Consider the following 21,799-nt stretch of genomic DNA (forward strand, 5'->3'; position numbering starts at 1 on the left):
TTTTACACTTGAAATACAAAGTTACCTCGAATTTTTGAAAACGAAGCATATTTTTTCAAAAGCTTTTCTACGAACGGAGTAAATTGGATCCCAAAATGTTCGAAAAAAGCAACACTTTCTTTTCAGAGAAGTTCGAATTAAAAGAGATCGTAGGCGGTCCCGGCCATAGTGTGAACCGAAAATACCCATAAAACCTCCATAAAAATCAGAATTTAGTTTTAAACTTCCCTTTCAATGTTCACTTTTCGCTATGACGTATGTCGTTTTATGGTTGTTTAATTTCAGTTCAATTTCCTGAACTTTTCGGAAATAATTAAAGTTTTGTCTTTCTCTCTTCACCAATTGATTCTTCTTCTTCCAAAAGTGTTCAACGTCATTTCTTCATTTGGCACATCATCCATTTTATTCCATTCTCTTTCTCTATCTCTTCCATTCAAATCGAACAACAAAAACACATCGCGTGACGATAAAACTTCCAGGCGTCCCATCCCCACTTCATGCCAAAAAACGTCATTTCGAGACAAACCATTTTTTCATTATGTTTTCCACTGCACATCTAGCAAAAAACGAGCCGGAAGATGGCTCTTCACTAGCTTTTCATGACCTCTTTGCACAAAAATCTTCTCTTTGTTTTCTGGAAATCTAATACCGTATTGAATTTCGGAAGAGAGAAAGAATGTGAAGGTCAAGTGGAATGATCGAATGCTTAGAGATTAATCCTTTAATTCCAGAAATAATTTCAGATAAGGTTGGAGGAATTCTCTTCAATGAAATCCTAATCGATTTCATTGCACGTCACTGTTACAGTATCCCGTTCTTTGTCTTCTTCTGACCTTATCCGAACATCTAACTACATTTCGAAAATCCATTTTTCTTCAGAATCCGATTCCATAATCGTTGTTTCTGTGACTCACAACTAACACAATCCTATCTCTTTCTTTTTCTCATTTTCTTCTTCTTTTTCTGCTGTTCTTTCCCCATTTTTCCTTCATGTTTATCGTCAACGCCTTCTGCTTTTTTCTTCTTCTCGTCTCCTCTAATTTCAGCCAGCTCGTCCCTCTTTCCTCATCTAATTAAATTCGCCTCGGGCTCCATCCTCTATCGTTTTTTTCTTTCTCTTCTTCCTTTCTCTCATCTGAACTTTTTCCGTCTTTTTTTCAGTAAGCCATTTGAAGATTCATCTCAATCTTCATCTTTTTTTCAGCACTCTTCTCATTTTCTTTTTCTGAATACGGCACATTCAATAGAGGGAAAAAGAAGGAAAAACGGGGAAAGAAGAGGAGACGATAAGTAGTCTCAACGCCATTGGATGATTGACTCGAGCCAAAAAAACGGCAAAGAGGACTGAAGAGGTGAGTTGAAATAGGAGAAGGAATATAAAAAGAAATAGGAACAAGATGATTGTTTTGATGTGTCAAAATACACGATCTCATGAATATACATGGGTGTTTCGTTGTTGAAATGAGCTGGAAGGTTGTTTTTTTTTAAATTTACTTTTTAAAAACCTATAGTGGATTTGTACCCATGACCAGATGCTCTAAACTGAATCGAAAAATGTATCAAGAACCATTTGGGCCTGAACTTTCCTGACTTTTGAAAATTGACTGAATCTCAAATGCCACGTCACTCGGCATTTGTCCTTCTTCTAATCGAATCAAAGCTCTCTTCTAATCGGTTTCGTTCGACCATTTGTCTTCTCCAATTAACATATCTCTCTTTCATTCTCTTCCCTTCTCCCGGTTTCTCTTCTTTCTTTTTCTATTTTATTCGGCTCTTCTAACCCAAATTCAGACTTCACTTTCTATTGTCTCTGAGATCCATCGAATAATTCCTAATGTATTTCAGATGTCTTCGGTTAAAGTGGCTGTTCGAGTACGACCATTCAACCAAAGAGAAATATCGAACGCCTCGAAATGCGTCCTTCAAGTGAATGGAAATACGACGAGTAAGTCTTTCTCCAGGGAATTAGTATTTGGATGACATTTGAGAGTGGGTTAACCCCCTCCTCCCAACAATTTCCGAGAAAAAGAAAAAAAGAGCCGCACCGCCCAAATGATGCGAAAAACGTTGGTGACGTCCATCACTGGACGAAGCGTCCCTTGGAATAATTGAAAAGAAGGGAAAGAAGCAATGCATAAAAAATAGAACAGATGGGGTCTCGATCCCTATCCTTTTTTTGAAGAAGAAATAGAAAAAAAAGAAATTTATAGAGGAAGTATCAAAACGTATTCTGGAGGTATGGGGAATTGAACCCCAGCCCTCTCCCATGCTAAGGGAGCGCTCTACCACTGAGCTATACCCCCGCACGTCTCAATCTGATTCTGATTCGTTCAAATTGAAACATTCTATGTCAATTCTTTTGAATCTTCCCTCGCGGACAGAAGCTAAAACCTGATTATTTGCCTTCCGCGCGAAATCAGTTTCATTTTTCACACTCTCCGCAACGAATCACAAACATTGCCGCGGCGCCCTTTTCCTCACTACACTCATAAAATGAATGCCACAGAATCAGGTTGAGACGTGCGGGGGTATACACAGGTGAACCGCTGGGAATCCTATATGTGAAGGTGCCAGAATAGCGCCCTATGTGTGTCCATAAATGAAAAGTGGATCGCGCGTGTGCCGCATATGTGCGGTCGTCTTTTCTGTGTACTGGCAGCGCGTGCACCCATATAGCTCCCATATGTATGGTCCATATTTGAGGGTGGCGGCCGGCCGCCGCAACGACACTCCGGAATTACACGTGGGCGTGTTGTTTACCGTAAATCGACGCGACATTTTTTTCTATAAGTCCGGGCCCATTTTCTCCGTTTCTCGAAGTTTTTCACATATTTTCTTAATTCTTTTTGCACAAAACAGATAATGGCAAACTTCAAAAATAAAAATAAATATATTCAAACTTGCGGAAACTTATTTTTTCAATACAAAAATTGTTATTTTCTCAAGAAACTAGAATTTTAAGTTTTTGTTGAGAAGTTCGGGTCTGATGTTCCGCTTCACTTCGGTATGATAAGAAATCATATTTTTCAGGTGGATTTAAAGGTAAGAAGGTAAAAATTTGTCATACCGAAGTAAAGTCAAAATGCCGGACTTCGAATTTCTTCGACGGGTATCATTTTCTTTCTGAGCTCAAAGAAAAGATTTAGAATCAATGATTGTGTTATAACCACCAAGCTAACATAAGATTTTTATAGGAAATCGTGTGTGATTTTCAATTTTTTTAAAGTATTGCCATTATCTGTTTAAAAAAGGAAAGAACTTCGAGAAAAGAGGAGAAAATATACAAGTCCGAGAAATGGGAAGTGAACAAGTTGGAAAAAGAAAAGTGAAACAACATGATAACATTACATACCAATCACAACAATGAATTTGGCCTTTCTAGTGTTTCATACAGAATAATCAACCAAATGCGATTGGTAGAATTAATGCTGATTATGCTATCCATATACGTTCCATATGCGCTCCACGTTCTCGGCCGACCGCGCGGTGATCCACATAGACACATATAGGGCCCAACCCTCATTCTTTTTAGCCGCACATACGCCACCGCGCGGTTACATATGTGTTCCCCAGCGGTTCACCTGTGTAGCTCAGTGGTAGAGCGCTCCCTTAGCATGGGAGAGGGCTGGGGTTCAATTCCCCATACCTCCAGAATCTTTTAGAATTTTTTGATGGAGGTGAATCTATTTTCAGCAATCAACGGTCATGCAATTAACAAGGAGAACTTCAGTTTCAATTTTGACCACTCTTACTGGTCCTTCACAAAGAATGATCCACATTTCATTTCGCAGAAGCAAGTGTATGAAGAGCTTGGAGTGGAGATGCTTGCACATGCATTTGAGGGGTAAAATATGACAAAATGACATGATAGATCATATGATATTTAGGTATAATGTCTGTATATTTGCATATGGACAAACTGGGTCTGGAAAGTCTTACACCATGATGGGAAAAGCAAATGATAAAGAGGAAATGGGTATTATTCCTCGTTTGTGTGATGATTTATTTGAAAGAATTGATAATAACAATGACAAGAATGTACAATATTCTGTGGAGGTATACAGTAATCCAGATGAAAAGATTTGATCAATTTGATTCAGGTATCTTATATGGAAATCTATTGTGAAAGGGTCAAAGATCTTCTGAATCCCAGCTCTGGAGGCAATCTTCGGGTTCGTGAACATCCTCTTCTTGGTCCATATGTCGATGATTTAACGAAAATGGCAGTGTGTTCGTACAATGACATTTGCAATCTGATGGACGAAGGAAACAAAGCGAGGTAATGAGACACAGACAAGGCAGAGAAGAACACAACAATAGTGTCAAGGCAAACAATACCATGAATTAATGTCGGGGGTATAGCTCAGGGGTAGAGCGCTCGCTTTGCATGCGAGAAGTCTGGGGTTCGATTCCCCATACCTCCAGATGACTTTTTGATTTTTTTCAGAACTGTTGCTGCTACAAACATGAACTCCACTTCATCAAGATCTCATGCCGTGTTCACAATCGTTCTCACTCAAAAGAAACATTGCAGTGATACCAACTTGGATACTGAAAAAGTTTCCAAAATTTCTTTAGTTGATTTGGCAGGATCCGAAAGAGCGAATTCGACTGGAGCAGAGGGTCAGAGACTAAAAGAAGGAGCCAATATTAACAAAAGTTTGACAACTTTGGGACTTGTCATCAGTAAACTCGCAGAAGAAGTGAGTTATTTAAATCTTATTCGTTTCGTTTCACATTTCAGTTGTAGACCGAATTAGAAAAAGAATCAGTAAGTTTCGAGTGTCAACATTCATTTATTTCCACGTTTTTTCTCAACCGTAACACAGTTTTCTCTGGGTGTTTTGTGAATTGAATGTTACCATTTAACACTTGCTGAAACACATTATGCAAACCTGCTCCATTGAACTTTCTGGGATTTCGACAGAGCACTATTGCAACAAAGCTTTTTACCGAGTGACAATAACTCATTGGTTTTCCGAAATGAGTTTTGATTGGCCTTTTCCAGGCTGGAAACAAAAAAAAGAGAGCAAAAGGAGTAGTTCCATATCGTGATTCTGTGCTGACGTGGCTTCTCAGAGAGAATTTGGGAGGAAATTCAAAAACTGCAATGCTTGCTGCACTCTCTCCAGCTGATATCAATTTTGATGAGACGTTGAGTACTTTGAGGTATAAATTAATGAGGAACAAGACCTAGCAACAAAAATATTTTCTGTTTTTAGATACGCTGATCGAGCGAAACAAATTGTTTGCCAAGCCGTTGTTAATGAGGATCCAAATGCGAAACTCATTCGAGAACTGAAAGAAGAAGTCAACAAATTACGTCACATACTGGATGAAAAGGGAATCGACGTGGCAGATGTACAGGATACTCCTGGAAGACCGAATAAGGGACCAAAGTTATCTGCACAAGTACACAATACAATAGAACAATTACAAGCATCTGAGAAATTGATAGCTGAATTGGATAAGACTTGGGAACAGAAATTGGTCAAAACAGAAGAAATCAGAAAACAAAGAGAAGAGGAACTTCGAGAAATGGGTCTGGCCTGTTTGGATGATGGAACTACGTTGGGTGTATTCAGTCCGAAGAAGTTACCACACTTGGTGAACTTGAATGAGGATCCATTGATGTCAGAATGTCTCATTTATTATTTGAAAGAAGGAGTTACGAGGTGAGAAAACTAAAAGATTCTGGAGGTATGGGGAATTGAACCCCAGCCCTCTCCCATGCTAAGGGAGCGCTCTACCACTGAGCTATACCCCCGCACGTCTCAACCTGATTCTGTGGCATTCATTTTATGAGTGTAGTGAGGAAAAGGGCGCCGCGGCAATGTTTGTGATTCGTTGCGGAGAGTGTGAAGAATGAAACTGATTCCGCGCGGAAGGCAAATAATCAGGTTTTAGCTTCTGTCCGCGCGGAAAGATTCAAAAGAATTTACATGGAATGTTTCAATTTGAACGAATCAGAATCAGATTGAGACGTGCGGGGGTATAGCTCAGTGGTAGAGCGCTCCCTTAGCATGGGAGAGGGCTGGGGTTCAATTCCCCATACCTCCAGAATATTTTTAAAGTATTCTTCAAAACAGTCTCATTATTTTAGTGTTGGTCGTCCTGAAGCAGAACACCGTCCAGATATTCTCTTATCAGGAGAAGCAATTCTGGATTTACATTGTGAATTCATAAATGAAGATGGAAATGTTACTTTGGCAATGCAGCCGGATGCATCTGTTTATATCAATGGAAAACAAGTGAAAACACCTACCGTAATGCATACAGGATCCAGAGTTATCCTCGGAGAACATCACGTTTTTCGGTACAATGATCCTCAGGAAGCAAGACAGAGTAGACATAATTTGGCAGCAATTACAGGTGAAGTCTGAGAAAAAGAAAATAAATCTCACTAATTAGATCTCAGCAGAACAACCAATTGATTGGAAATATGCTCAACAAGAACTTTTGGAGAAGCAAGGAATTGATTTGAAAGCAGATATGGAGAAGAAATTATTGGAAATGGAGTCACAATACAGAAAAGAAAAAGTGGAATTGGAGAAGAAAATGTATTTGCAAACGAAGGTATCGAGAGAGAAAAAAAAAGAGAATTAGCATATAAATTTGAATTTTGAAATATGTTGCAGGAATACGAAACATTGATCGAAAGCCTTCAGAGACAAGTGGATTTAGCTCAATCTGTTATTTCAAGTGGTGGTTCAATCTGGGAAGGAGAACGAATGTTGACGTCTTCTTTGATGGAATTCCGTAAGTTTTCTTTGATTTATTTTTCTGAAAAAGCGGTGATTCTCTTTTGAGATTAAAGCCATTGAAATGGAGCCACAGAAATATCATTTTTCACATTTTCAGCGGAAGAATTGAAATGGACATCAGATCAAAAAAGAGTGGTTCGGAAGGCAGCAATCAAATGGAGATATCATCAGTTCACTTCAGTTCGTGATGATCTTTGGGGCAATGCAATATTTGTGAAAGAAGCGAATGCAATTTCTGTTGAATTGAAGAAGAAAGTTCAATTCCAATTTGCTCTTTTGACGGACACAATGTATAGGTGAGTTAGATATTCTTCAAAACAAAGATTCCGAAATTTGAATCCTGGATTCCAGTCCTCTTCCACCTGATCTCCTGCCACCTGGAGAGGATCTTACACTCCGCCCGTATCCAAAAACTGTCGTGGCAATTCAAGTTCAAGATCTCAAGAATGGAGCAACTCACTATTGGAGCATTGAGAAACTCAAGTGAGTTTAGATATTCTTTGCATCTTCTCTTTCTCTATTTCTCTCAACTTCTCCCACTCTCTCTTCTCTCTTTCTCCATGCACGATCTCCACGTAGATCTGCAACTACAGTAACCCGTTGTCTTGAAATCATCACGTCGTCGTGTTTTAGAGTATATAACTGCAATTTCATTTTCATCATTCACACGCCCACAGAGCAGCTTTTTGTGCTTTCACTTTATGCTTAAGTGTACTGTGTGTACACTTCTTCTACCATTTATTTTATTTTTTCGAATATTTCTCACTTATTATGGGCGGCACGGATCGGATATGACTATCATTTGGTTATACTATTTCGGGTGTTTCAGAATGGGTATAGCATTTTTAGTTTTGTTATTTCTTGAGGGGATTAGTGATAGTTGCACTGGTATCAACTGTGCAATTCTTTTACTGGAAAATTAAGTATAGAAGCAGAAAATAGAATTTGAAGTGAGAATTGTCGATGGAGAATTAATGTAAATTCCTTTATATAATATTTTCCCAGTGTGAGTAACTTTTCCCAAAATAGGTCAGCACTTAGTCTCACGTGTATTTATCCTATCCTCCTGATAATTTTCCCAATAAAAACCGTAGACCGCCCGTCCTTCAATTGCAGGCAACGCCTCGAAGACATGAGAATCTTCTACAATTCGGAGTTATCTGTTGCTGGAACACCAGTCGAATGCCCGTATCCACCAGTTGCTTCAGAAGGATGGCTAGCTGCTTTGCACTTCAATCCGACACGTCTTATACCTGACAGGTACTGGATTCTTCTTCTTCCTTCTCGTTGTCTTCTTCTTCTTTCAAATGCTTTTCGCTTTGCATGCTTATCCATTTCCCCCCCCCCCCCCCTTTCTCCTCTCTGTGCACGATCTACTAAATAACATATATTATTTATCTCTTGATTTTTCAACTCTTTAGTTTTTGAAAACTCATCTGAAAATCGTTTGTTTTCCATTGATTTCCTTTCTGGGTTACTGTAACAAACCTATTTTCCCTGAGCATGTTTGAACTATCGCGCGAGGTGAAAAAACTGATTATTTCTTTGTTGTGTGAACTGATAATCATCAGATAGGATCTTTTAGTTTCATTCATAATTCGAATTTTCAGACAACGACTTGAAGCAATGCGAGATATGTATGAAACTGATGTGCAAATGTCGCCAACTGACGGAGATCCAATGATGGATGCACTGATGGGAACTGATCCATTTTATGATAGATTCCCTTGGTTTAGAATGGTTGGAAGAGCATTCGTTTACTTGAATAACCTGCTTCATAATGTTCCATTGATTCATAAAGTTGCAGTTGTTAATGAGAAAGGAGAAGTTAAAGTGAGGGACTGTCATAAGGATTCAAATCTAGAAATTGATTGATTTCAGGGATATCTGAAAGTTGCCATTGAACCAGTCCAAAAAGATGAAGTCCAAAATCAAAAGAAGGGAGTTCGTCAGACGGCGAAACTTCATTTCCGAAAGGAAGACTTTTTGAAGACCCATAAAAACGGAGAGACTGATGAATCAAGTGACTTAGCATTCCCAGATCATATGCCAGAAGAAATTGAATTCTGCTTCCGCGTTGTTGTCCTCCAGGCAATCGACGTGGCAGACGCATATTCAGATGTTTTCTGTCAGTTCAAGTGAGTTTTTATAGTTCTTATCAATCCCCGAAATCAGGAATAAATGAAAAACGTATTCAGTTTCCTCCATCGTCATGACGAGGCATTCTCCACTGAGCCAATGAAAAATTCGAAGTCTCCATTGACATTCGAACACACTCAGAATCTTCACATCAAAATGAGCAAGACATTCCTTCATTACCTCCATCATTTTCCTATTATCTTTGAGGTTTGATTACCTTTTCCATGAATATTTTGAATTCTTTTGTTCCAGGTATTTGGACATTTCCAACCAAAGAAAGAGCAGTTTAACTTTGAAAGACAAAACAGTGCATTGGGAAGACGATTGAGCACGAAGCTGACATTCCAACAGCCAAGTCTTGTGATTTCAACTCCAGTCAAGAGTAAGAAGGCGAATGCACCGATTCATAATAAGTGAGTCTTGAATGTAGTACTTGATTCAAACAAAACTATTTATGTCCAGCACTGCCTCCGTAAAATCAAAACATGACCTCCTCGTTTGGTTCGAAATCTGTGAATTGGCCAATAATGGAGAGTACGTGCCAACAATTGTCGACCATGCTCAAGGACTTCCAACACATGGCATATTCTTACTTCATCAGGGAATTCAACGAAGAATTAAAATCACAATTTGTCATGAAAAAGGAGAATTGAAGTGGAAAGACTGCCAGGAACTCGTCGTCGGACGTATCCGTGCCGGACCAGAATGGGCTGGAGGAGATGACGTGGATGTGTTGTCACTTGGATTGTTCCCTGGAACTTTTATGGAGTTTTCAATGGATGATCGAACATTCTTCCAATTTGAAGCTGCTTGGGATTCATCTCTCCATAATTCTCCGCTTCTCAACAGAGTTTCCAATTATGGAGATCAAATCTACATGACACTTTCTGCTTATATGGAATTAGATGGGTGTGCTCAGCCAGCTGTAATTACGAAGGACTTGTGTCTTTTGATCTACGCAAGAGACTCCAAAATCTCAGCAGCAAGTCGTTTCTGTCGATCACTGATTGGTGGAATCTCGAAGTCTCCGGAGATGAATCGAGTGCCTGGAGTCTATCAGTTGTGCCTGAAGGATGGATCGGACTCAGGTAGTCCAGGTGAAACGCTTTCCGCTTTTTATTTCATTCTTCCCTTCTCTCACCTTCCTCCAGTTTCAGATTCTTCATACTTTTCCCTATTAGTAGCTTTCCTAGAGCATCCATTCTCACCCTTTTCTTCCCCCAATCGCTTCTCCGCTTTGCCTTTTTCCGTTCTATTTGTTTTCTTCTAACTTTCGAATTTGTTTCCAGGAGCAATTCGTCGTCAACGCCGGGTTCTTGATACCTCTTCCGCATATGTCAGAGGAGAAGAGAATCTGGGTCAATGGAGGCCACGTGGAGATTCATTGATATTCGAACACCAATGGGAACTAGAGAAATTGACAAGATTACAACAAGTTGAAAGAGTTCGTCTTTTCTTGAGACTTCGTGATCGTCTGAAGGGAAAAAAAAACAAGGGCGAAGCCAGAACTCCAGTTAGTCCATGTGATCCAGTTTGTGCGATTCCGGAAAGTGTCAAATTGGATGAAAAGGAGAAAGGTAAAATTGAGAATAAATTGACTGTTTTTCTATCATAAAGTGTTTAGGAATCGTCGGAAAAGTATTGGGACTGATCAAGAGAAGAATTCCAATGAACAAAGATCCTCCGACTGGAAACAAAGCACAGGAATTGAGTGATGAGAGTGGATCGAATAGTATCACATCTCCAACTTCTGATAAGTAAGTTAACGTCTTCTTATTGAAACTTTAGAAGTTTTCAATACGAATTCCAGATCCCTGATCAAATCATCTCAATCTTCCGATCTTCTATGCCGTCAAAAATCGAAATCTGATCAGAATCTCGCTTCGAATGATGATATTCTTGATAGCATCGGAGGAATGAAACGAAGTTTGAGTGGTTCCAGAATCCTTCAACTCAATATTCTGGTGCCAGAAGTTCTCGAAGAAAGAGTCGGAGTCGTTGTTTCCAAGAAGGGATACATGAACTTTTTGGAAGAGAAAACGCAAGGATGGACTCGTCGATGGGTTGTCGTCCGTCGTCCGTATATTCTCTTGTTCCGTGATGATCGAGATCTTGTCATTCGAGGAATCATCAACTTGGCAAATGCGAGAATCGAGCATTCTGAAGATCTGCAAGCGATGGTTAAAGTTCCGAATACATTCAGTGTTTGCACAAATCAACGTGGATTCTTGATGCAGATGATGCCAGGAGATGAGGTGAGACAAAACTTTGGATTTTATATTTATTTTCATTGTCAAAACAGTTTTTTCTCGATAAAAGACTCGTCAAAAAAGTAGACGATTCTAATTGAAACTCTTCCGAATTTCAGATGTATGACTGGTTGTATGCAATAAATCCATTGATGGCTGGACAAATGAAATTACACGGAAATCAGAATGGAACAACATTGAAATCACCATCACCTTCTTCCACAACCATCGCCCCATAGAGAAAACCTGGAAACTCTTTTTTCTTTCCTATCTCTGTTTTTTCTGTGATTTTTCACTTTTTCTTTTCCATTTTGCTTTATTTTCGAAGCATTTCGAGATATATTTATAATTTATATTAATTTATTTGATCTCTTTTTCTCTATTATTTCTTAATTTTTAGCTAACGAGTACTCTCTTGTCCGTAGCAATTTTTCAGTGCGCTAATTAGTCCCGGTTGAGCTGTTTCACTGAGAATCACAAGATGTTTTTTGTTTTTCACAGAATTTTCTATCGCTTCCTTCGCTTTCTTGTTTTGTAATCAGATAATGCCAAATGTTTTCTTTCCTCTTTTCTCCTGAAATAAATTGATTCGCTTTAAACATTTGTCATTAATCAAGCACTATGATTTGGAAAAAAAAATTGGGTAGTAGGGGAGAAAACTCGGTAAACGGTGGAAAAGGAAATGTTGATAACACAGGAAAACTGTGAGCATTAGACGATGAATATAGAGAAAAAATGCATTATAAAGCTCTCTGGGCTTCTCCATCCGATCCAGAAACTTGCCTTCTGGTGAAGTCAACGACCAATTGTTTCAATAGTGACCGGTGCATATTGATTTAATGGTATTCTGCATACTCTCCATTCTTACTGTCTATACATATTGATTCCTGTGCCTCTACCCTATTCATCGTCTTGACCCCAATACCAATGGGTGAAACTCCAGAATCCCCACCATTTCCTCTTCTAAAACTTCCTTATGTAGTTTTAAACAATGTGATTTCAAATTTCAAACAACGAGAAATGTAGGTTTGAAATAACTATTCTTCTTCTATAATTAACATTAATTCAGACTTGAGTTTTCATTCGTTTCAAAGAAATGTAGCTCCATCATTAAGACTTCAAATCTTTTCCGTTTCGAGATTCGGATTTCTTTTGCAAAAGACCTTCCTGTTGTTTCTTTCACCCCTCCTGGAAAGTTCACACTGGGTAACTGTCATATCGCAGAAGATTATTTTGAAAAACGAGAGAATTATATAAGGGATATAGTCGATATGAATAAGTGGTCAGGAGATGTCGATGAGAAAAATTTGCAATTGTCTCTCACTTGGGCTGACTACATCTTTGACCTATACCATCTTAATAACATTGCTGGTATATACTTGAGTTCGAACTTTTCTCTGAATAAAGTCAACACAATAGTGGAATGGCTCAATAGGCGAATACCATATCCGATGAACTTCTTCTTCAATGGATCTGAAACAAATGAGGATGGATTGGAATTGTTTTTTGATAGATTGAAAGTTAATATGCGAACATTATCTCTTCAACTGACTGTCGTAAAGGATTTGAAACCATTCATTCGCAGGATTCTTGATTTGGATCGTTTTGAAGCATACGGAAAAAGTTTTACGTATCCGATAAAATGGATTACAATGGATTATATACTTTCTTCTACTTTCAAGTCAATATATATGAGATACACTTCGTTCACAGAGATGGATTTCAATAGATTCATAAAGAGTTGGCTGAATGGGAACCATTCGAGACTGGAGTCGTTCTATGCAGACGTCCAACAAATGAATCGTGATCTGGTCATTGATGGAATTGAAGTTGAAAAAAGAGATGACAATGTGAAACGAGTATTCACTGCGTAAGTAATTTATATCGAAAATCTTTACTCAACCAGTCCCGGTCTAACTCAGTGAGTAAATCCTCCTCTCAGAGACTCTTCGAGGACGGAATGCAGTACAAGAATCGACATGAACGATTACTTTTTGGATACTGCTCTTTTTCGGTTTTCTACAGTTGAGTTAATGAATCTCTGAAACTTTGAAAAAATACGTGCAGTGTTACTCCTTCAATATTCCTAGTTACCATTTGTTTTCCAAAATCAAATGGAATTTTTTAAACCAAAGCATAGAACTCATGAGATTATTATTAGATCTTTTCTGCTCTAATGATAGCTTTGTCTGAAATTTCATCGTTTCCCTCTAAGACATCTGAAGCTATAGAAGACATATTTCTGCAATTGTAGTGAAAACAATAAGTCAAGTGTGCTGGACTATGAAGCAATCGTGCTCAACGAGTCTTGTACTGAACTTCGTACTCAAAAAGTCTCTATTGTAAGAATTTCTGTGTTTAGAGAACTTGTTACATACTCAATCTGTATAGCAATACTAAAATCAAATTGCATTCAGGAAATCAACGATATGGGATACTTATTCGTATGAACTGAATGGAGGATATGATATTTCGAGAAGTGACGGAACCAGTGCCACGATCAAATTGGAACGTCATGTTTTTGATTTCATGCCTCCAATTTGCACGTTTCTAATGGTGGTGTGGTCAAAACTAGGTTGATGAAATATCTTTCTGTTCACTTTCTACCTTCCATTTCTCAAGGTTTCACTGCTTTAGTAATTGTCAAATATTCTATTAATTTCATAGGCATCACTGAATTTTCAAACCACAGATTTTGTCATCTCTCCATTTTTCAGTGCGCTAATTAGTCCCGGTTGAGCTGTTTCACTGAGAATCACAAGATGCTTTTTTGTTTTTCACAGAATTTTCTATCGCTTCCTTCGCTTTCTTGTTTTGTAATCAGATAATGCCAAATGTTTTCTTTCCTCTTTTCTCCTGAAATAAATTAATTCGCTTGAAAAATTGTTATCAATAAAGCACAAAAACGCATCACAATGATTTGGATAAAAAATGGGTAGTAGGGAGAAAACTCGGTAAACGAAAAAAAAAAATTTCTTTCCCTCGTTCTCCTCTGCGCCTTTAAGGTAATCGCTGCGAGACCAGCGAATTTTTTTAGGAGGGAGAATTAAATTTTTGAAATTAAAGTTTTTTCAAAATTCACTCCAAAAAATGCGGAGGTTCGCTGCGAGAGGATAACGACGAAAAGAAAACTCTACTTTGGAAGCAGCAGTATGCCAGGTTTGTTTTTCTGTATCAAAAAAGCTCATGAAATTGAGAATTAAATTTTCTACAACTCTGATGGAACATTTTTTCATACACTGCGACGCCTGAAAACCGGAAAACGCTGTGTTTTTAGTGCAAAAAATAAAAGAAATGAATTTAAAAAATTCGGCTCCACGTGCCCTACAGTTCTTTTTCGCCACGTGGGCGACCGTGACGTGGCAAACAAATGTGGAAGATGCGAATGAACAAAATGAATTATTCTGCATTGGAATAATTCATATTCTTCCAATATGGCCGTCAACAAGTTTTCTTTCGATGCAACAATATTAGACATAGCCTTTGTCGGAAAGTCACAAATGGCCGTTCTATTCGATGAACGGATAAATATTGTAAAAACCGATACTGGCCTTCATACAGGATCATACGATTGTGATAGTCTGACGATGAACGTTCATGGATTAGAGAAGGGTGAGTTGATTTTTTAACACTTTGAAATTAACGTTTTTCTTCAGAATTATTTGTTGTCTGTAAGAAAGGTGTCGATTGTCTGGACATCGATAACTCCACGAAAACAAATGTGTTTTCCTTCAAAGATTCACTTATTACTGCTTCTGTTCACGACGAGATCGACAATCAGATGTTGGTGGTTACTCAGAGTGATGATTGTATAGATACAAGACTGTGCACTGTGGATCAAAGAGTGCCGAGACGAGAAGGAAATGAAATGACGGTGAGTTCAGTTTGATAATACTCTTAAAAATTGCGACGTAGAACATACAGTAACATCCAAAATGAATTGTAAACTTTAGCGGTTTTCAATTATTACCCATTCGCCGCTGGCTGACCGCTCGCTCAAAGTTCGCCCCGGGGACGCGGAGTGGGTGTCGTTGTGGAATTTCGATTTACGGCGGCTCTTGACCGTACCTCAGCCATAAAAAAGTTTTTGACTACGGTAGTCGCGTCGAGAGCCCCTCCGCGTCCTCGGGCCGAACTTTGAGCGAGTGGTCAGCCACCGGCGAATGCGTAATAAAACTTGCCAGTTTTAAGAATGGGTCATGTCGTTCCTAGTTGTCACTTAAAATACAATTTTACAATCGATGTATAGCTGGAGCTTGATTTTCATAGTTGAACATTTTTTGGTACGAGCTGTTCCTGAAAAAGTTACAGCCCATCGAAGTAATTTTTCCCTCACAACCTAACAGGGTACAAATTTTTAGAAAATTCTGAACGCATACCGAAAGCCACTTTCCTAGTTAGAGCCGTATGTCTTGATTGATTGTAACCTTTCAGGCAGGATTCGTACAGAAAAGTGGGCAAACACAAAAGTAAAGATAGTTTGATCTACCTCATATTTTAACTAAGCTTCTGTTTTTGTGATAATCAGGGGGTTGAACCATCTTAGACTCAATCAACAGAATATCTAGGAATTCACTTCCAGCAAGTTATGAAGTGTTTTAGAAAATGAAAAAAAAATGTTGGGATGGTTGAACAATAGAAAAGCTGCCCTCCCAATACAGATTTTACTGTAACGCCGTCGCACACTTTCAAATTAGCCCATTTCCCACGGAAAAGGGTCAAAAGTTTGCATTTTTGGAAGGTACTGTAGCTGAAAAGTTCCACAGTGAAATTCTCGACTTTATTCAGCTAGTGAGGATACAACTCTAATTAGTGTCTTTGTTACCGTGCTGTCTAATAAAAACCACCGTTCCGGAGATTCTAAGGTGGTGGCGTCGCTTCTGCTCTTCTCAACTAGTCAAAGCTTTTTACCGCTTTTCAAAAAGAATGTGCCCTGTGTTGTAAATAGATTTCCGTCATTAACTGTTTCTTTTTTCAGGCAGAAGGAACCATCACGAAAATCAATCCCTTCAGCAGCTTCCAAATTGCCGTAGGAAGCAGTTCTGGATCAGTTCAAATGTTAGACAAGAGAATGAAAAATCCTGTATGGACGTTAAGTGGTTTTAAGGAAGCAGCAGTTCAAAACTTGTATTGCAACCTTGGAGAAATCATTGTTCAAGAACATCACAAAATTACCCAAATCAATGCATCAACTGGAGTTCCACAGCACCCGTACGTTTCGTGAAAGGATTGAAAACATGAAAACCAATATTTTCAGATTGACCCTTTCGAATGAGCATAAATGTGTAGGGCTCCTATTCGGAGACTTTCGGGAGCCCTATCACTTCCTCTTCAGCTCAGCAAAGAACTGTTATTTCGGGATTGTTGGAAGAAACAAATATGAAGTTGACAGCACGAAATACTTCCATCGCTGGCATGCACATCAACGTCACCCTCACATTTTCACGAAACTCGGACGGCAACTGATAGCAACCTCCGATGGAAGTAGTGTGGTACTTCAATATGGAAATATTTGGTAAGCGTTTTTCCGCTTTTGTCAAGAAACTTAAAATGTGTTTACAGTGTCGAAAAAAAAGAATTCAAAGAAACGTCGGAAAAGTTGAGACATCAATATAAAAGTGCAAAAGGACAGGAACAGAAAAATAAACTTCTGAAAAAAGAAATTGAAGACATCAAACGTCACGAACGCGAGTTGGTGAAAAAGGAGTATGATGCTCCAAGTAATTACTCCATCTTCACGGATGCATACGAAGTTATAAAGAATATCGACAAAGGAACTTTTGGGATTGTGAAGGAGGCCAAATCGAAGAAAACTGGTCGTTCCTATGCTGTAAAAGTGAGTTCTCCCTCTCCATAATTACACAGAAAACGCGATAAATGGGCTGTATCCTATCTGTCGACCGCTAACATCTTTCTGTGATACCTGAAATAACCTAAAACTTCCATTTCTTTGTTCCATTTTCCTTTTCTCCAATCATTCAAACAGCTTCACCTTTCTCGATTATTTCTTCTGTTTTTCACCATGTGAGAATCTAGAAACTCAAAATAGCTGCAGTTTCAATAGACGCGCGATCCATTTTTCATTTATGGGCACATATAGGATGCTATTCTGACACTATCACATATAGGATTCCCAGCGGTTTATCGGTGTTTATAACCGACTGGGCCACACGAACAGGATAAGGAACGCGGGTAGACGAATTCGCATGTTTTTGGGGGGAATCCAGGTGGATGATCCACCGAAAGCGAAGCAGACAGCCTGGTATACATGTAATCTCAAATTTCCTGTTTTAGATTCTGAAAAATTCGAAGGCAAATGATGAGAAGTTCTTGGTGGAAAGAGAATTAAGCCACCACTGGTCTTTTTCTCATAAAAACGTTGTATCCTGTGTCGATGTGATCTCTGATGGCACCTGCAAGTACATAATCATGGAGTTGATGATGGGCATATTGTATGATCTGCTGAAAGAAAAAGGATGCATTGATGAAGAAGAAACTGCAAGAGTTATGAAGGACATATCTAAAGGACTGCAGTATTTGGCAGGAAAAAAGCTGGTGCACAGGGACATCAAGCCAAAAAACCTGTTGTACCATGTCAAAAGCGGAAACAAGAAACAATACAAGCTCGGAGATATGGGATTGGTCACAGACAGAATTCAAGTAAGTATTCTAAAAAAGAAGATGCTTTGTTTTTTTCATGGCATGCAATTGTAAAAGCTAGTGAATAGACAAGATTTTTTTCAGAGCCACCACGTTCTGCGGGACTGTTGACTATATGAGTCCAGAGCGTTTCTTGATGAAGAAACACTCGTTCGCGACCGATATCTGGGCAGCAGGCGTGGTCATGTTCCAAATGACAACGGGGAAATTGCCACTTAACCACCAGCATAAGGATTGGAAATATTGGCAAAATGAAAAAAGTTGGAAAGTAACAATGCCAAAAAACAATCCCCACGATATGATTGATGTGATGAAAGGATTACTGAAGTTTGATGAGAAAGACCGGTTGACGGCGCAACAAGTAAGTTTAAATTGAACTGATCTGAGAGATAATTTAGAAACAAAATTCATTTAGGTTCTTCATAGCGGATGGATATTAAGATGGATATTGAGATGGGATGAAGAAAAGACTCATCGGCGGGTCTCAGAAATTCGGATGAGAGAGGGACGCCTCAATCATTAACTTCGCGTCATCCGTCTTCCAGTTCTTCTGCCTTACTTTACTTGTTCTGTCTTCTTTTCTCTTTTCAAGCCAAATGTCTTCTGTCCTCTTTTCACACGAAATAAATAGATTCCCTTAAAAATTGTTATTAGTAAAGCACAAAAACGCATCACAATGATTTTGAGAAAAACTGGGTAGTAGGGGAGAAAACTCGGTAAACGGTGGAAAAGGCAATGTTGATAACACAGGAAAATGGTGAGCATTCGACAATGAATGAGGAGAAAAAATGCATTATAAAGCTATGAAGTGGTTGAGAATACATTTGACACGAATTATGCTAAATAACGAATGAAAAAATTGAATAAGATAGGATAATTAGTATATACATTCTAGCTTATTTCCGTGGTTTATGAACATCTGATGGCATTGTCATTGGAAGTGGTTTGTAAGAAATTGTAGTGGACTTTGAGCGGAATGTCACGTAGGTGTAGAGAATACTTCCGAACACACTGAAATTATCATGAATTAGTTCAATCCAAAACCTTTCCTTAATCATACCTGACGTTAATACCAGTGAAGTTTGCCCATTGGAAAACGTAATCTCCACTTGAGAACATTCCTACATACGTGACAAAGAGATTCTTAATAGGACCGACACAAGTTGTTGTCAACGCTGAATTGTGATGAGTGCACAGAACGAGTGAGTAGTTGAGAACGAATCCACAGATGCAGGAAAGAATGAAACAGGCCCAGACAGATGACGTCATCGAGTCGGAGAGCATGAAGGCGTACGCACGGTCCAGATCACCAGTGTATTGGACGACACAAAGAGCTGGGAGGAGCATGAAGAGACAGTTGTAGAACATGAGACCATACTTGCCAAGATCCTGAAAGAATTGAGTTTGAGCTCGTTTTTTAAAAGCAATTTGATAATGAAACACGAGAAAGTGACTCTGCGAACCGTTCCAAAAGAACTATATTTTCCGAATAATAAAAGCACACGAATCGATTTCACTCCTATGCGTTCTCTCTCTTTTATGCAGACTTGCAACGGGCCGGGCCGGGCCGGGCCGGGCCGGGCCGGGCCGGAATGAAAATTTCCAGGGCCCGGCCCGGCCCGGCCCGGCCCGGTCGGCCCGGAAGTTCAGTACTGAAAAAAATTCAAATTTTTTTTTCGAAAATTTCCCGATTTTTTTTGAAAAATATTTTTTAAAAACAATTTTTTGTAGGCTTCGAAGGTTTTTGAAAAATATACTTGACACAGTCTCCCAGACTCCGAGTAAGAACTGCAAGAAAATTTTTGATCTACCCTCATGAAACGAAAAATTTGAGAAATTAGTAGGTCTACAAATTTATTTCTTTGATTTTTAGCGTAAAGCTCAAGGTTAGAAGTAAGAACATTTCAGTTTTAGAATTATTCTGAGAGCATTATCCACCCATTCAATCCAAAAAATCCTGGTTTCAGATACTTTTTCAAGTCGAAAAGGCTATTTTTCATTTTGATTTCGGAAAAATCTACGGGATCAGTTCATTTCTCAACATTATCCAACGAATGATAGCTCAAATCGTGCTCCTGAGATTTGTACACATTTCTGTAGGACGGTTTTTCAATTTGCTCATTAGTTTTCGAGAAAATAACAAAAAATTGAAAAAAATTCGGAATTTGATCGATTTCTCGAAAACTAATGAGCAAATTGAAAAACCGTCCTACAGAAATGTGTACAAATCTCAGGAGCACGATTTGAGCTATCATTCGTTGAATAATGTTGAGAAATGAACTGATCCCGTAGATTTTTCCGAAATCAAAATGAAAAATTGCCATTTCGACCTGAAATAATATCTGAAACCAGGATTTTTTGGATTGAATGGTTGGATAATGCTTTCAGAATAATTCTAAATCTGAAATTTTCTTACTTCTGACCTTGAGCTTTACGCTAAAAATTAAAGTAATAAAGTTTTAGACCTGCTAATTTCTCAAATTTTTCGTTTCATGAGGGTAGATCAAAAATTTTCTTGCAGTTCTTACTCGGAGTCTGGGAGACGTGCTTGAGGAAAAATATGAAAAATTTTCAGAAAATAAATTTTTGGACAAAAAATTGTAGTGAAAAAAGTTCAAAAATTCAAATCCGGGCCGGGCCGGGCCGGGCCGGCGGGCCGGCCCGGAATCTTGCAAGTCTGCTTTTATGGTTTTCGCCACAGTTCTTTTCTCCGAAAAAGATAGAAACACATATCACACTTTCTCCTCGTTTTCTTTTTTCATTCCTCACTTTTGCTTCGAGTTTCTGCTTTGTATACACTCCCAATGCTGCTGTGCATATATTGTTAATTAGGATCATTGTATATCCGACAGCATCAAATGAGAGATCATAAATTGCTGCGATGAAACTTCCTCCAATCATCAATCCGACTGAAATTTTGACGGCTTTCGATGCTTTCACACTGAAAAATAGAAGTATAAATTATGAAAAATGTTGTTCTCAACTCACTCCAAAATATAATATTCTAAAATCATTGTCATCAGAATAGAGAAACGACGAAGTACTGTGAACATTGGTAAGCTATAAAACATAAGTAATTTAATATAATTATTCTTTTCAGAAACAAACTTTATCATTTGAGTTCCTCCGAGTCCTGAGATCAGATTGAAGAAATATAGAAGAGGAAGTGGCATTATTTTCCGAGGAATCGATGAATCGAGAGATGGAAATTGCACGATTCGGAAAAGTTTGGCAAGGAAGAGGATGAGAATTGTAGCCATCATCTGACCAACTCCAACGAACAGAAACGATGGAAATCTGAATTGGAACGGTACGTTGTTTTATACAAACATTTAAAATAGGAAGTTCTCTGGGGTAGAATTGAAATCTTTGAAACCTACTTATAGTTAGTAAGTAGAATCTTGTTAACAAACACAATCAGCACAGAAACAACTCCGTAAAACACTGCGGAAAGAACCCGTAAAGGAAACGGTGACTGTTGCGTTGACGTCATCTGAAGATTTAATTAAGCTGAAATGGGATAGTGGGAAAAGGAAAAAAAACATGAAGACGGGCATAACTGACCGTATAGAGCAAAACCAAAATAACGATAACGAAATAAAGAAAGGCGGTATTTATATACAAACGACAAGAAACAAGAGAAGAGGTGAGAACGTAGAAAAGAAGGAATCAGAGGCTATTCACAAGAAAGAAGGATCAATTTATGGCAATTTTAATGGCCATGCTGATAGAACTTTGTAAGGAAAGGAGAGGAAATATAGCACACGGAAAGCAGATACGTTATACAAAAAGAAGTAAGTTGTCATGAATATTGCTGCTAATTTTTGGAAGTCAAGAAGGAAATTGGCACTGAGAGATGGTAAAAGACGGGGATGTCAAAAATACAGAAAATGAGAAACAGTAACCGGGAGGGCATATGTCCAGATGTTATTAAACTAAAAAGAGTGAAAATCTACTAATACTAGAAAAGATATGGAAAAAAACAGG

At 38.5% G+C, this 21,799-nt stretch overlaps 4 protein-coding genes across 4 annotated transcripts; 3 read left to right on the forward strand and 1 right to left on the reverse strand.

Annotated features, from left to right (window-relative positions):
* Positions 1-1,845: 1,845 nt before the first annotated feature.
* On the forward strand, positions 1,846-11,391 carry GCK72_006395 (uncharacterized protein; the record flags this gene model as incomplete). Its single annotated transcript, XM_003113781.2, has 22 exons — positions 1,846-1,945; positions 3,694-3,844; positions 3,888-4,056; positions 4,101-4,279; positions 4,448-4,703; positions 5,009-5,169; positions 5,223-5,675; positions 6,104-6,372; positions 6,419-6,576; positions 6,639-6,759; positions 6,862-7,060; positions 7,116-7,247; positions 7,881-8,024; positions 8,375-8,597; positions 8,646-8,902; positions 8,963-9,110; positions 9,156-9,316; positions 9,366-10,000; positions 10,193-10,480; positions 10,528-10,660; positions 10,714-11,158; positions 11,272-11,391. 22 exons carry the CDS (start codon positions 1,846-1,848, stop codon positions 11,389-11,391), a joined length of 4,902 nt encoding a protein of 1,633 aa, XP_003113829.2.
* A 688-nt stretch (positions 11,392-12,079) lies between these two features.
* On the forward strand, positions 12,080-13,732 carry GCK72_006396 (uncharacterized protein; the record flags this gene model as incomplete). Its single annotated transcript, XM_003113465.2, has 3 exons — positions 12,080-12,174; positions 12,222-13,022; positions 13,570-13,732. 3 exons carry the CDS (start codon positions 12,080-12,082, stop codon positions 13,730-13,732), a joined length of 1,059 nt encoding a protein of 352 aa, XP_003113513.2.
* An 854-nt stretch (positions 13,733-14,586) lies between these two features.
* On the forward strand, positions 14,587-18,335 carry GCK72_006397 (uncharacterized protein; the record flags this gene model as incomplete). The annotated part of the gene is made up of 8 exons (XM_053725609.1): positions 14,587-14,764; positions 14,809-15,026; positions 16,131-16,363; positions 16,410-16,667; positions 16,715-16,988; positions 17,447-17,812; positions 17,955-18,173; positions 18,228-18,335. 8 exons carry the CDS (start codon positions 14,587-14,589, stop codon positions 18,333-18,335), a joined length of 1,854 nt encoding a protein of 617 aa, XP_053589803.1.
* A 373-nt stretch (positions 18,336-18,708) lies between these two features.
* GCK72_006398 (uncharacterized protein) lies at positions 18,709-21,305 on the reverse strand (the record flags this gene model as incomplete). The annotated part of the gene is made up of 6 exons (XM_003113554.2): positions 18,709-18,823; positions 18,873-19,201; positions 20,582-20,753; positions 20,801-20,872; positions 20,921-21,109; positions 21,193-21,305. The coding sequence occupies 6 exons, from the start codon at positions 21,303-21,305 to the stop codon at positions 18,709-18,711; spliced, it is 990 nt and encodes a 329-aa protein (XP_003113602.2).
* Between the last annotated feature and the right edge of the window lie 494 nt (positions 21,306-21,799).

The sequence above is a fragment of the Caenorhabditis remanei genome, chromosome II (assembly GCF_010183535.1).
Source record: "Caenorhabditis remanei strain PX506 chromosome II, whole genome shotgun sequence".
In the NCBI taxonomy this organism is placed as follows: Eukaryota; Metazoa; Nematoda; class Chromadorea; order Rhabditida; family Rhabditidae; genus Caenorhabditis; species Caenorhabditis remanei.